The sequence below is a fragment of the Rhineura floridana genome, chromosome 9 (genome assembly GCF_030035675.1).
Source record: "Rhineura floridana isolate rRhiFlo1 chromosome 9, rRhiFlo1.hap2, whole genome shotgun sequence".
Classification (NCBI taxonomy): Eukaryota; Metazoa; Chordata; class Lepidosauria; order Squamata; family Rhineuridae; genus Rhineura; species Rhineura floridana.
In genome coordinates, this window is record NC_084488.1 from 60,087,174 (window position 1) to 60,103,292 (window position 16,119).

Sequence of the window (16,119 nt, forward strand, 5' to 3'; positions counted from 1 at the left end):
TACTGTAGTTTACCCTTACAGAGCACAGTGCCTTGCACCAGTCATGTAGCTAGCCTTCCTTGTTAGGTCGGGCATCCACATTTCTGGGTGGGGCATTTGGGGGGGAGACGTGTGTAGCACCAGGCAGTCCCCCCTTCCTCACTGGTGGAGATGACAAGAGGGTTAGGCCAGAGGAAGGGAAAGGCAGTGACCTTCCCCCTCTCTCCTCCTCCATCCAGACAATGTGTTAACGTACATGAATGATGTTTAATCTGTTGAATTGTCTTGCCCTTTTTTGAGAGATTCCCAGAGTGTGAAGAGTAGTTTAGTGTGCTTTACATTGTGCTTCCATTAGGTTCTGGTGTGAGAAATTCCACATGCCATTCATATTACATAAGAATTTACAGTAAGCACAAAATGTTCAAACTCTCTTTAGTAAAAGCATCTGCAGGTGTCCCTTGACTCAAATAGGGACCACAGCACAGAAGTTAGCCCTTTCTCTGCATACTAGCAGACTATTTTCCTCAAAGGTGCTACTTGCCCCAAAGGTGCTATATGCTGCATAGAGCAGCTTTAGGGGCAAAGAGCATGTTCAAGAGAGGGATTTTCAGCAAGGAACCAGTGTGAAGGGTCAGGGTTAAAACATTGTGCCATACCCCTGATCCAGATCAGAGTTAAGGGTGGTTGTTAGGAAATGTGTAGTTTGGTTATCAGTGCACCATTCATCAATTCATGGGGTCTTTAATCTGTTTCTGTCAGTATAAATCTACCATGCCTTGAGATTTTCTTTTCTCTATGTTGTATTTTAGGGGGCAAAATGGGCAACATTTGCCACATTTTCTGTTATTTTTCCTATAGATTGGAATTTTCAGCTCTGATCAAAGCCACATGTATAGCAGGCTATAGGGCATTCATTTCATTTTCTAGTCCCTGCAGTCCTCACAGCTTTTTGTATTCACTCTCTGTGTTCCACCTATATCCACTGGAACAGCAGTTCCCAAACTTTTTTCTCCCATGGACCACTTGAAAATTACCGAGGGGTTTGGCGGACCACTTAATGATTTTTCTGCAATGCAGAATAATCTGAATGCTCATTTTCACTTTTCACAGCTTTTCCTTTTCATACCAATGTTCATGAAGACTTTAGCTGAGGGACACCATGTAGTATTTGGGGCTGCAACCTTTGTATAATGACTGAAGTGTGACACAAATGAAACTTACTTAACATTGTGTAGACATACTACATGGATCTTATAATGGGTCCTTGCCTAGGTTTCCAGTCTCTGCTGGTTTTCCCCAGAATAACTTTTCTCATTGAACCCCCTGATGGAAGACTCTGGTCAATTATATAGTGCTAAGAGGTGTGATTTTTGTCTTGCCTATTTGTCATTGTCTAGATGAAAATGGAGGAGCTGTTTGACTGACTTAGTTCTGTCTCTCTTCTTTCCCCCCTTTCTCCATTCAGAAGACAAAAGCCCCCTAACTTATTCCATAGGGCAGTGGTTCCCAAACTTTTCCCCCCATGGACCTCTTGAAAATTACTGAGGGTCTTAGTGGAGCACTTACTGATTTTTGTCTGCCTATTGTAGCCATTGCAATTTGCTGTGCTAGATGCTCCATGAATTTTATATTACAATATGAATTCCAAGAATTCAAATTGTAATACAATAACACGCAATGTGTTTCTGGTTCCTAATCCTCTTTCTCCCATTTTAAAGTCACTTCTTCCTGCTTGTCACTTCCATTCCATCCCAGAGCAGACGCTGCTGCCACTGTTCACAGCTGCTGTTCCTGTTTTCACGAACATGCTGTGAACCATCTGAATTAAGGTCGCAGACCACTGGTAGTCCACAGACCACAATTTGGGAACCCCTGTTGTAGGGCAGAGATATTTCCTGAATCATGCTGTCTTATTGCTCAATATGCTTCAAGTAGTCACACATTTCACATATGTTTGCATATGTTTCATTTTGTGATGTAAATGAGTATGTTTCAAGTTAAAGAATGCTGCCCTGGGCTCCTGCTGGGAGGAAGGGTGGGATATAAATCAATCAAACAAATAGGTTATTAAGTTACAAACCACCTGAGCCTTTATATGTGTTAACAGGCCTATGCAGCTGTTTAAAATGCCTTTTGAGCAGCCAGTCATTTTAATTATTGCTTTGTATTGCTTTTAAATGTTTTTATGTTGCTGTACACCACCCTGATGTTTTGTGAGAAGGCAATATATAAATACTTTTATAAATAAATAAATAAATAAATAAATAACCAAATAAATAAAACTACCAAGCATGCATAAAATGAGTATGGCATCAATTTGGGGCCTTGAATCTTTAAAGTACCCAGAACGTAATCCAACATTCCCAATTTAAGCCTCTGAAAACTGTTTTGTTGCAGTGAAGACTTTAGAAAGATTTCATTACCACTTGCTGGCATAAGCAGAAGAGATTATTTGGCTGTCAGCACCAAAACCTCTGAAGCCCATGGGACATATATCTTTAGAGGATTGTTTATTTTATTGAAGATTCCTGCACAGTTTATTATTTCTTTGACTGTATATCTAACCTCTTGTTCCAGCATAAGTGCATATTTAACATTCAGATCCACCCTTTGTATTTGGGAGAAAACACATCTCAAACTGCCGTATCTGGATACTGTGGGGCATTCAGAGCAATGGATCATCTACATGTACACACTTCGACATCCTTATAAACTAAGCTTTTAAACAACAATCCAATCATACAATGCAAAGGTAACTCTGCTAATGTTATGGATGCAATCTCCATGTAGGAAAACATGTTAATAACAGCCATTACTACTACTAGGAGCATAGGAAGCTGCCTTATACTGAGTCAGATCACCTGCCCATCTAGCTCAGTATTGTCTACACTGACTGGCAGTGGCTCTTCAGGGTTTCAGAGCAGGGATATATCCAATCCTACCTGGAGATGCCTGGGATTGAACCTGGGACCTTTTGTGTGCAAAACACATGCTCTACCAGAGCTATGGCCTTTCCCTACTACTACTACTATTTTGAAGGGTGTGATGGGACATACAACTGTTTCATCAATCACAGGAAAGCAGATTAGGCAGTTGATTAGAATGAATAGCTGATGCTCATTGGACACAGCAGATGTTTACAACTGGATATAGAGCCTTCTGTTAACTGGATCCCTCCAATCAAATGAGCTTCATTTGATTTCCAGTGCACAGTAATTGAAAAAGCCAATCCATATGGAGATGGGAAATCTATTTAGTTGAATCTATCTCTAGAGATTTACACACAACCATACTATATGCAGGGCAGGGCAGGGCTAGTGCAAGACATTTTGCAGCCTGAGAGAAAGGAGTTGGCATCACCTCCTGTTCCACATAAAGCAGCCGAGCAAATTCACAGTTGAATTTTACTTCAACACTGGTGATGGGACAGCATCCTCCACCATATCTGAGGCCAGCAGGCCAACTTAGGGGGCACAGGACAGGCCATATGGCATGCATACATCTGCCTGCCAGCATCTTGCCACTGTTCCCCACCCTCAGCATCTGCTACCTAAGGCAACTGCTTCACTTTGTTTAATAGTAGGACCACCCCTGCCTGTATGGGCAGTTTGCCTTTCTAATATGCAGACTGTGCCTACCAGCTTGAAAGAGATACATCATGACAGTTTGGGGTAGTGTTTGCCAAACTGTCTCACAAGGCGTCTTTAGATTTCCTGCTACTCTAGAAAGCAATCCTGCCTGTTTCCTATTTGAACAGGAAGGTGTGAAGATTCTTTGGTCATTATTCTACACATCACAACTGCATGGAGGTAGATAGCAGGTCTGTGTTCATTGTCCCATCCCCTGATTTAGAATTGCTTTTCAAGGGGATAGTCTAGACACTTAGCCCAGAATCCTGTCTACAAGTCCACCCCACCAAAAATGTTTAGACAAAGTTGATGAGGATGGACCAACAAGAATGGCCCTGCTGTGAGTATAATCACTTGGAGAGCCATTGAGATCGTACACCGCTGGTTGCAGGAAGTCAAAAGCGCAAAGGGGGTGTCAAAACTACAAAGATCCTGGTTTTGTAGCTTCATCAATTTTGTCTCAATTCATAGAATAAAACTAGAACCATATTTAAAAACATTCAAATGTTTTTCAGTCCTATTACTTTTAGAAGTGGAACACAATATTGAAGATATGATCATGTTCAAACTCTAGGCTTAAATTGTAATCCCCAGGATGCTGCTGCTGCTACCTCATAGAAGTAAAACAGAAATAACGAAACGCAAAATGATTCAGTGCCCTGATTTGAGCCATACTATAAATGGCAGCCAAGTTTCTATTTTTGTAGTTTCACACTCTAAAGATATAGTTTCCTGCCTCTCTAAGCCTGAACCCTCAAACAATTTACATTTGACTAGTCAGTTACCTGGAACTGTTCCAGTTTTAGGACTGGAGCTCTTTTATGCAAATATAGGAGGTGGAAAAGAAACCATTTATGGCTGCTGTGGAGAGAGAAGTAGGATCATTAAAGTAGGCCATGCCATGAACATGCAGAAGCAGACATTTGGTCCCAAATTTGCTGTTGGATTCTGCATAAAACAGAAGTGAGTAGCATATCTAATGCTAGGGTATACAACAGGAACACAGTTATGTGTGCTTGTTTCATGGGTATCATTACAAATCTATGTGGTACTACATTTGGAATACTGTGTACAATCTTGGTCACTTCATTTCAAAAAAGATAGCACAGAGCCAGAAAAGGGCAACTGAGATACTCAGGAGGTTGAAGCATCTTTCCTATGAAGAAAGGCTAAAACATTGGGGCAGGGAGTAGTTTAGGGGAGCAAATGTGACTGAGGGGGGTATGATATTTATATAATTATGCAAAGTATGGAGAATATTGATAGTCAGGCTGCCCCTTTTAATACTAGAGCTTATTGAGTCATCTAATGAAAATTGACTGGTAGTAGATTCAAGGCAGATTCTTTACACAACATTATTAATTGTATTTTATAGAATTCATGGGCACAAGATGTAGTGATGGCTGCTAGCTTAGATGTGTTTAAAAAGGGATTAGACTAATTAATGGAGCTTGGATCCATCAATTAGATATGATGATTAAGGGATACCATATCCTAGGGAAAGGGCTATTGTCTTTATCCCCTTCCCAGAAGCATCCAGTTGGTCACTGTGGTAAGCAGGATACCGGACTAGATGCTGGACCTTCGCTCTGATCCTGGAGGGCTCCTCTTATATTTTTATCATGTTCTGGCCTCACTTACTGATACTCCAGATCAGCAAAATATAACCTAGAATCTGTAAACATGTCAGACCAGCCTGGGAACTCACTGGAATCTAGTGGCGGCATGCAGTGATCTGGAACAATTCCCCACTGCTATAGCATTCACCACATTGGCATTTTCTTATGCACATACTGTGTTAGTGCTAGCGCCCTAAAATCTACCACAGCTCTCCTTCATAGGCAGGATCCAGAAAGGGTTGGAGTATATGATCTTGTCTGCCCTTTACCAGAATGAGACAGGTAGGCTTCTATCTACATTATACAAAATGTTTTATGCATTATTCTAGTGTGTTTCCTTTTATTGAAGTTATCATATATCAACACATGCCCATGTATGTATAATTTCCTCATGCTTCTGTATTGACTGTAATGCAGTCTGTTTAGAAATGATCAATACTGTGAAACAGTTTACACTCTTTAATAGAAACAATTAAACTTAAATAGCAACTAAAAGAAAACATTTATTGCTATAATACATAACAGGAGAGATTTGTTCCCCTTGAAATCAGATTTATATGTCCAAGAATTAAAATGCTGTTTGATTACAGAGGTTAACATTTGATTATACAATGTATCACATACACTCACAAACATATATAATTTATTGACAGTGAGAGAAATTCAGGAAGCAGTAAGTGGCATGTCTGTATACTAGTACTAAAAACAGCTGATAACCATATATGCCGAGCAATCAAATGTAAATCTATGCAAAATTAAGTCCCATTTTGTGTAAGTGTGCATAGGACTGCGGTCTAAGTGAATGAAGTGCTTACCCTTTTGACATCTCATTATAAACTGTACTTTTCAGGAATTGGGTTAGCAGGGATGTTCCATATTTTAGGGAGTATGGCCACTTTACACCTTCCTAATTATGCTTTATAATGTGGGAAGAAAAATTGTTCTGATCCATGATTAGCTTCCAAGCCTTCAGAAACTGAGGTTGTGCCATAATGTTACGCTTTTTGATGGCATAGATTCCTCTGCTTCCTGATACTTTTGATGTATCCTGCTGACACATAGTACATATCCCATGACATAAGATATAGGAAACTGTAGGAAGCAGAGAACTCAGAACAGTCAGTCTCAGAAGAAATTCCATTTTCAGAGAGATTGAGAGTGAGAGAGAAGTGATTTTGCTATGTTGCCTGGCTTAGACCCAGGACGGAGCAGAAAAAAGTTCCTAAAAAGAAAAATTCTTCCTAGCTCAAGTTCCAAATTGGCCAGTATTTTATGGTTCTGACCAGAATTTTACCCTTTCTTGATTGCCGGAACTGGAGGATGCCAAGGCAGAAAAATATCCAGTCAGGCTATTTTTGGGTTAGTGCAAATGCACGAGATGTCACAGATTACACAGGGGCTGGAGCCACATCTGTAGTGCATTCTGTATGCATTCAATATGAATGCCACGCACTATAAATGCATACTGCAGTACTGCGTCAAAATCCGCTGCATGAAAAAAAAGCACATACAGATACGGTGCTGGAAGAATTAAGATTAGGTATATTTCAGATTAATGTATAATACTGTAATAGATTACTTCAATTTAATGTAAATTTTGTTTTTAAGTTTCTGCTATACATATATAAATACTACTATAGTAATAATGGACTATAAATGGAAATTAATAAAAGGTACACTGCATGGTTTGCAGGGTGCATTAACTGAGATTGCATATGTTTTGCTTTCCCACTGATGGGCCAAACAGACCAAATTAGAGCCTGCACCTCTCCCCCAGGGGAATGATGGCCTCCCATCTCATTCTAGGTCATCCTTTGCATGTCATTGTAATGTCTGTGAGGCCGCCACTGCCCTAGACAAGCTAAGGAGGAGGGTCTGGATACCAGATTCCATTTATACCTAGGCAGGCAGAGTATTCTCTTCACAACCTATTCAGTGTGCAACATATTCAGTCAGGAGTGATTGGTGGGGCAGGGTTGCTTACCTCATTTCCCAATGCCAAATGTTGCTACCAATTACAAAGAGGAGGAGGGATGAGGCTGAGGAAAGCTTGGCATGGCAGCGGCAACATGTCATGGCCCCTTCAGAGGACTCGGAGGAAGAGGCAGAGTTCGCAGACCCAGGAGAAGGAACTAGTGGAACACCTGAGGATACAACTCTGGCTCTTCCCCAGCTGGAGAATGTCCAGGACCTGGCTGAAGCCCCTCAATTGGATTCTGGGTATGAACAGGAGGCTCCCCTCCCCCCTGCAGAAAGGAGACGCCAGCGAGTAGCACAGCAACGAAGGAAGAAGTCGGGTCATTTAAGAACAAGCAGCTCTGAGCAGCTGGGAGACTAATCATGGGCACCTGGCTTAGGGAGTCTGTTATAAAAGGCAGTTCATGGCTGCAGCAGACTGCTGACTACAATGTCGGTTGTGACCCCTCGCATGTAATGCCGTTGCTAGCCTCTAGACCTTCAGACTGGACCCCTGGCTTTCTGAACTCTGCTTCCCTACCTGGATGATGCTCTTGGACACTGCTATTGGTTAGTTTGTCAAGCCTTTCTTCTGCCAGCCGGCCTCTGTTATCTGCCTGGCCTTGCCTGATTTATTGCCCAGCTAACTGCCGGCTGCTTCGTTACTGCCCAGCCCCCAGCCCTGAAGCTGACACAGCACTGGATTGGCTTCACTACCATAGCCACACCACACCAAGCTCCCCGCCACCTTGCCCCTCCCTCTCCTGGGTAAAACTTGTAAATTAACTCTACGTTACCTGAATATATACCATTTCAACAAAGTGCATTGTTTTATCCTGCATTCTAGTTTGAACAATACGCTACATGGGGTGAAGCAGGCCTGATTCTCCTCCTCCATACACTTAGGGAAAATTAGCCAATATGGAGATAAGGTGAGATTATGGAGGGGGTCAGAAAGGCAGCAGCTCCTTCTCTACTGCATATTTTTGTGTCCACCAGCTGTCTCTGCCTATTGTGTAAGCATGCTCTTTTTTTTTTTAAAGGAAGCAATAAAATATCATATACTGACAATAATTTGTGGCTGTTTTTTTCTTGTGAAATCATTAAGGTTTATATAAGAGGAGACTCCCTGAAATTAATGGATCCCAAGTTAACCATGATTATGAATTGTAATGGATCTACTCTTGCTAGTGCTCACATTGGCTACAGCCTTAAGAAAATTTCATTGTAATACCGATTGGTATTCAACTGGCTCACAGTTCAGTATGTGTCGTTATCACTTGAACTAAGAGCAGAGCTACATGTTATGTTGCTCATATGGCAAGCGGCTCAGTTTTCCTTGTTTTAAATGCTGAAGAGTCCCTTTAGGAGCTGTCCTAAAGACTGGTAGGTACAGAGAGGTGCAAAGCACATGCTCTATGGAAGCAGAGGTCTTTATTAGACTCACCTTGGCAAAGCAGCTGTTTGCAAGAGGAAAACAACTGTTGGGTGGCTGGGCTTTTTCCTTTCACTGTTACATCATGTGTGCCTGATCTGAACTGCTCGCCTTTCCAAACTGCTATTCACTATATTAAAAGTAGTATGTGATATACTTTTTTATTTTAATACTGGCTTTCAGGTGTTAACAAGCTAAAGTGCTGACATACTTCATTTTTTAATTTTCAGTTCATATGCAAAATATTAACACTTCTAATCCTGAAAACGCAAGAAAGCACAATTTAGTCTACTCCTGTTGGTGTCCCTAAAAAATTTGTTTTCCCATCTTCAGCATCTTCCTTTTGAAACCAGGGCTTTGAATTTGTTCCTTGAAGATAAGCATCAAGAAAGTAACAAATCCCAGGAATATCACTTGGAAAATTGGGAGGAAGTTCCTGTCTTGAACGAGGAGTAAATACAAACCCTGGGTAATCTTTTAGTAACCTGAAATAAAAATTAAAATACTGTTAAATATAAATGTAACCTATAAATCATAGTGATAAATAATTGTTATCTAAACAAATACATATTCACTTATAGGCAAAAAACCTTGCGGTTTAAGAATGTACCTATAGCTCATAGATCTTTCTATCAAATGTTAAAAAACAGGGAAATTAGGCAGCTATAGCGAATGCACCAAGGGAGCAGGAGACCTGACCTCTCTGAGATACTGTACTGCCCTACACATTTGTCAAAATGCAAATACAATTCGGGTTGGTCTTTCCCAGTCCAATCCACTTCCTGTGTAGCTTGGACTGTTTTGTGTATCACCATGAAAATTTAGAGGGTTGTTAAGCAATTTCTGAGTTCAGGACTATACGTTTTGTAAGGTTTTGTTTTGAAATGAGCTCATGGGAAGCATCAGAATGGCATGGGGGGTATTTTCAATTTAACACTGCGGAATGTGAAAAATCCATGCTGGCTATAGTGTACAGCCAATATTATGGCTGTATAATTTGTTGCTTTTTACATTAGAGGGTGACTGTTTCATTCTGAACTAGCCAATACATACAAAGATGTGCAAGCAGCTCCAAAGCACACATTAAGCTCCATATGCTCTCATGCTTTTACATAGGAGAATTTGTGCACCCAAGTTTCTAATATATGCACAGATCTGTCTCCAATATTAAAGAGAATGAAAGCCCCAGGACAAATGGGATATGTACATCAAACCATTCTCTATGGATTAAACCAATGGATTGGTGGAATAAATAAAGATGACATTGGGTTGTATCTAGTGCTAGTCGTAAGAGTAGACACACTGAAATTAATGGACATGGCCAACTTAATTTCATGGGTCAAACCACTGATTCACAGAGGCTGCATATCCGGTCCAATATTTGCAGGAATCAAATGTCATCTGTAATTGGTAATTAGTACATTATTTTATATTTTATCTAATATAAGAAAAAAAATTATCTTCCATAGCATTCACTCAGATTGTTTGCAGAGATATAGGGTCTCTTAGTTTTACCAATTCCAGGTATCTCTTACATTTCTCTTGCTCTGAACATTTTAAAAACTATATAGCATAAGTTAAAAAAAAAACAACCTTGCACAAAACCAGCACATACCAAATCTAAACACAAACAGCCTCCTCTACACCACTATTTATTCGAACCAAGCCATAGAATGCAATACAGTACTTTGCAGATGAAAAAGCTGCAGATAATTGAGAAACTGATGAACAAGCCACAGCTAGCATAATATAAGCACTTTACATAGTAAACTACTGTACCTGTAGGTGGTTGGGCTGACATTTATTTTCCTAGGAATGCTGCAAGACTCAAACTTGTTCGCAAGTGTTACATTGTTTCCAAATAGGCAATATCGTGGCATTCTAACACCGACAACACCAGCAAAGACTGAACCAGAATGCAGGCCTATACGCATCTTTTAAGAACAAAAGAAGGTGTTTTTAAAATAATGTTTGATTGTTAAGCTTGACAAAAATCAAGCCACTAAAATGCACTTATTTTTGTTAAGTTTCTGTATAACAATTACAGATTATGATCATATTATGAGCAGTGCAAGTTGGAAAGCAGTAGTCATTAGGTAGAATGGAACACTTCTTTTGATACTGCTCTACATAATCATTAATCAAAACAAACCATGTTCATGCAGAGAAAAGTGAGAGCAGCCCAATACGCACTGTTGATTCACAGCATTAGTTCAAACAAGGCATCCATAGGGCTTTTTAAATACTCTATTGAAACAAATGGAACTGGCACATCAGCAGTGCTTTGTGGGTTGTTCTGTAAAACTGAGTTCATACTTCTTTTTTAGAAGTATGTGGGGAGATGATGATTCCCTGAGATTTAGGAGGACTAAAGTTACCATAGTTGGCCACTTTAACAACAACATTTTATATTTACAATATTTTATATTTATTGTAAATAAAGGGAGGTGACCAAACAATGCAATTTAAAGCAGCTACAATGCAGCAGTTTATTTGTAGATGTCCTAAGACACAGTAAGGAGTAGAAATATGGGGATGATCTGCTTATATTTAATTAATTAGTTAGTTAGTTAATTTAAATCCTGCTCTTCCTCTCAAAGGAGCCCAGGGCTGCATAGCGAGGGATAGCCATATGGGCTGCTGTCTATGCCACCCTCCTCTTCAGCAGGAAGCAGTTTCAGATGTGGTAGCTCGCAAATGGTACCAGTTTCCAGATGTGGATCAGGAAAAGACAGAAGGTCAAATACTTCTTAAATTCAGAACAATTCACAAGTAGGATATACAGCAGACAATCCTTTTTTGAAAATCCAATTTTAATAAGTGTCAGATTTATGCACTGAATGGATATAAACAGAAAAGCAAATTTAAATGAAACGAAAGACAACCACCACTTACACAGTGGCATCAACAGATGACTGATATATGTGCATTAATTTAGCATTCTATCACAGAGTAAGCAGCAGCATTAAAACATCCTTTTCATAACATTCAAATAGAGAAAGGGAACAAAGTCAAGGTTAATTTATTCCAACACTTATCAGAACCCACTTTTCTTGAAAAAGCCTTCTTTGGTATTTTGAACAAAATTATATCATCTTGCCTTTCCCCCAGATCCATCATGATTTGCAATGCTGCTCTGTATTCTATGATTACACAATTACATTTAAATGCTAAATACTATTATGCAGTCAATTTATTCTCCCATGTCCAACAATATTTTTTGCTGCCTGTTTATAGCTGGAAAAATCCGTTATTTATATTGTAACCTCAAAAACAGACAACTTTCTAGTTCCACGCACACTGCATATCCTCTGTAGTTTCTTCATAAACAAGAACATATTGCATAGTAAAAAATTATGTTCAAAACTACAATCAGAACACCATTACTGTTCACTGAACAGTCTCCGAATTTACAAGAAGGTGTTGGCAGTCACCTGAAAGTTCTTTTTAGCAGCCCAAAGGACCAAGAGAGTATCTAAAGCAACTCAAGAAGATAGACTCAAATTGCAGTTCAAAGCTTTATTAATACAACCAACCAAACTACAATGCATACATCCATTTCCAAGTTCCTGACAGTCTAGAATCAAGAAACAAACATGTAAATGTTTCTATCATCTAGGATCCAACCAAATCTATCAAGTTTTTGTATATTGTCTTATTTTAGTCTTTGTTTTCTTTTAGTCATTTTCAGAAATATCTTCATCCCCTGTACTAGTAAAAAGAACTTTAATATAATGTACAGATGATCACCAACATTTGCCTGTAATCAGGAGACTATTCAGTGCAACATTATTCTGGAGTAATCCCATATATTTCACTGGAACCTAGACTGACCAATATGAATAATTTATTTATTTATTTATTTTATTCAGCTTATATCCCGCCTGACTAGCAAACAGCTCTCTGGGCGGCAAACATAGAAACATATACAATAATAAAATTACAAGATCAATATAACAAATATAAAAGTACATCATCTAAAATACCAATTACAACATTTACATAAATAACTTAGATTAAAATGCCTCAGAGAAGAGAAAGGTTTTAACCTGGCGCCGAAAACATAATAGTGTCGGTGCCAGGCGTACCTCCTCGGGGAGACTATTCCACAATTCGGGGGCCACCACTGAGAAGGCCCTAGATCTTGTTACTACCCTCCGGGCTTCCCTATGGGTTGGGACCCGGAGGAGGGCCTTCGTAGTAGACTGTAGTGTACGAGCCGGTTCATAACGGGAGAGGCGTTCCTGCAAGTATCATAATTATTGTTTTTTACTCAGATTCAGGGATGCAGAGCTGTGTTATTTAGAAAATAAATAATCTCATTCATGAAACTGAAATGATACAGGAAACACACTAAAATACTGAATTTGGGATTCTGTAGCTCTATATTGTGCAAAATAAACTCACAAAGCGAGTCCAAAAGGTTTTACTACACTTATTTCCCATAAATCCCATCAAACCTAGTGGCTGATATGAACAGCCCTATTGATTTCTATGAGGCTTAAGTGTAGGTAACTGTGTGCTGGAAAGCAAGAACAAAGACTGCAAAATGAGCTTAGCACATCAGAAGTGCTCCTCTCATTTATATTAGTGTCCACTTCGTGATTCATGTTCACATGCTGCCTGGGCTGAAGATAAATCTTCCAAGAAAAATTGTTCCTGCCAAAGTACATACATTTTCTATAGATGCCTAGAGCCAAAGAAAGTGGGGGTAATTCAGAACAGTATTTAAAATTCAGCCCTCACCCCTTTTATGCTCTCATTACCCCCCAAGAGTTGCCAGGTAACAATGCTGCCATTGAAACTCCAACTTTTTCAAACTGCTTAGTTCTCTGAGAAACTGAACATTTTGTGACACTATAACAGCTAAACCAATATGAAAGGTTTCGACAACACAAATCAAGTGTCTGTAGGGTTAATAGCAACTCGTGTAGGTAGTGGTGATTTAGATTGGGAAAGTGGCACTGGGAAAGGGTTGAAATCACCTTCTCCAGCACTCAAATTAGCAACCCCACATGACTACTTTGAAACCATTTTAAAAATGTATAATTTGGCTCCAATTCTGCACAGAAAAGCACAAATTAATTTGGAGTGCTTTTCACGAAAAGTAAACTAAATCATTGTGAAAGAAGAGCTATAAAACTTGCTTAGGAGCAGTTATTTCACTATACAACAAAAATAGGGACTATTTTTCTACTTCTTCATTAAACTTATTAGTCACTTGTTACCTAAAAGGTCTCCAAATCACTTTCATTTAAAAACATAAACATAAATACAAGAGAGCATAGAATAAAAGAAAAGTTCATATAAAGCATTAGCATTTCCATACAACATACAAAAAACAGCCATAGGAAGCTAAGGCAGCACATTACAGCAAAACCCCTCCATCAAAGGCCTGGGATTTTGTTTTAACTAGTATTTAAAATATCAGTAGTTAAGTGTTTTTGAAATATCTAACTAACCTTGATGGGCTCTCCATGTGGAGACATCACTTCATTGGACAGCTCCATCATTTTCAATGCCATCAATGCAATCTGAATAGCATGGGTCTCACTTTCCTTGTGTAAGCCTCCAGCCACACAGTATGCATCTCCGATGGTTTCTACCTGAACATCAAAATGCAGATCTTAGAATACAAGTAAAATAACATGAAAAAAATATAGGACACACTTGAACATATTCCCATTAACTCTGTCCCCACCAAAAGACCCCCATCCACTCAAGGTAAACGTGAACTGGAATTCTGCCATGCTAATTGCATAATGCAACTTGCCAACTGCTGAAGGAGATTATTTTGAGTTTCAAAGTCTGGTTTACAGTCGTGGTTCATTGTGACAAAAATACCAAAATACTTGTCCTTAATTCAGCATCCATGAGGTTCTAGCAGCAATCCCCAAGGCACTAACTCATGAATAGTGCCAACGAAGCCAACAGATTTACTCCACACTAAATGTGTTGAGGGTTGCAGTCTTAGATATATAATTTGTTAAATTACTTACTCCAAAATTACATCATCATCTTCTAAATTATACTGTCTCCCATAAGGCTGCACAAGGAGCTCACTTTGCAGACAACTTATGTTTCATTCTGTGATTCATCATATTTTCATTCTATCACAGTTAAGGTCTGTGTAATTTTTTTTGGACCCTATTCATTTGTCTACAGACTTGATTTCCCTCTCTAGAAGGCTAAATTCATTCAATAAATTATCTACCTTATAGATATCCAGCTCTCCGCACTGGTAATCAAAGCGAGTGTAGAGCTCATTGAGCACTGTGATAACCTGCATAGGTGAACACTGGGAACAGATAGCAGTGAATCCTACAATGTCAGAAAAAAGCATTGTGACACTATTAAATTTCTTCGCCTGTACAACTTGCCCCTGCCACAGCTGCTGCGCAACCTCCTCAGGAAAAATAGAGCACAAAAGATCTACTGTCTTCTGTTTCTCCTCTTCAAGGGCTTGGTGTGCCATCTCGAGAGTAGCCTTAAGCTTTCCTAACCTTTTCTTCAGTCCATCTTGAGCTCTGGCTTGTTCTCCTATTAAAACAACATCCCTAAGGGCATTATGAATTGGAATATCTGAAAGATATAAACCACGTCCTGTGAAATCTTCTAGTCTGTCCACACACGGGGATCCCAAGAACAAGATGGCACTAGACTCAAAAATGTAGATCATCTGTCCTTTAAGGTCCATAACCTGAAACAATGAGAGAAAGATGAGGTGATGTGATACTTCTGAAGCAATATGGAACAGTACTAAGACATCAATAACCAATTAAGCCACTATTCCAAATTGTCTCCAGACAATCTGCTTTGGGTTGGAACTTCAGTGGTTATGATAATGTTACCAATCTCACTTCCTTTAAGAGCTTTAGCTAAACAGAGGTTGGCCCCCTACTCTGAGGAACCTAACAATTGCTCTTCTCATTGGGAAATCCAGTAGAGAGGTGCCTCACATGCACAAACTACTATAAGAAGAGGTCAGTAGGGGCTAGAAAAATCTGAACAGGGTCTGGATGTAGCTTATAAGCTACCAGTTTGCCATCTCTGTGCTAAAAGAAAATGGTGGGAGACAAAGATGATGGTCTTGTCACATACAAACTATTCAGTCATCATATATAATGTATCATGATTGTGATACTGACTGGCTGAATGTTTACAAACATTCCATCTATTAAGGGGAAGAAAGCTGTCAGAATGTTTGTAGGCCACATTCTGTAAGAGAAGGAAAAATTGTGGATTTGAACCTCACACTTCCTAGGAACAGGAATAGCTTTGTGAGAGATACTGAGGACTGGGAAGAAGTCCCAAGAGTTAGAGAAGCTAAAAGGCAGGGAGCTAGAAACAAAGTGGCCCAAGAAAGGGTGCAGAGTAGAGAACAGACTGAAGGCACACTACCATTACATGGAAGATCTATTATTGGATCTTATCACATTTTAAAAATGCAGTTGCAAAGGCTATGAATTTGCTCAAAGCACTAGCAGAAGATATGTTTCTG

General features: G+C 39.4%; 1 protein-coding gene across 10 annotated transcripts in view; it reads right to left on the reverse strand.

The window, feature by feature from the left end:
* Nucleotides 1-5,700: 5,700 nt before the first annotated feature.
* Nucleotides 5,701-16,119, reverse strand: part of GUCY1A1 (guanylate cyclase 1 soluble subunit alpha 1) — a 49,100-nt gene continuing 38,681 nt past the window's right edge. For all 10 annotated transcript variants that reach the window (XM_061584468.1, XM_061584475.1, XM_061584467.1 and 7 more), the window contains 4 exons: nt 14,833-15,318; nt 14,081-14,224; nt 10,398-10,552; nt 5,701-9,103 (listed from right to left, as the gene is read on the reverse strand). In XM_061584468.1, the coding sequence (XP_061440452.1) occupies nt 8,902-9,103; nt 10,398-10,552; nt 14,081-14,224; nt 14,833-15,318 (987 nt within the window). In that variant the 3' untranslated portion in view covers nt 5,701-8,901. The remainder of the gene's footprint in view (nt 9,104-10,397; nt 10,553-14,080; nt 14,225-14,832; nt 15,319-16,119) is intronic.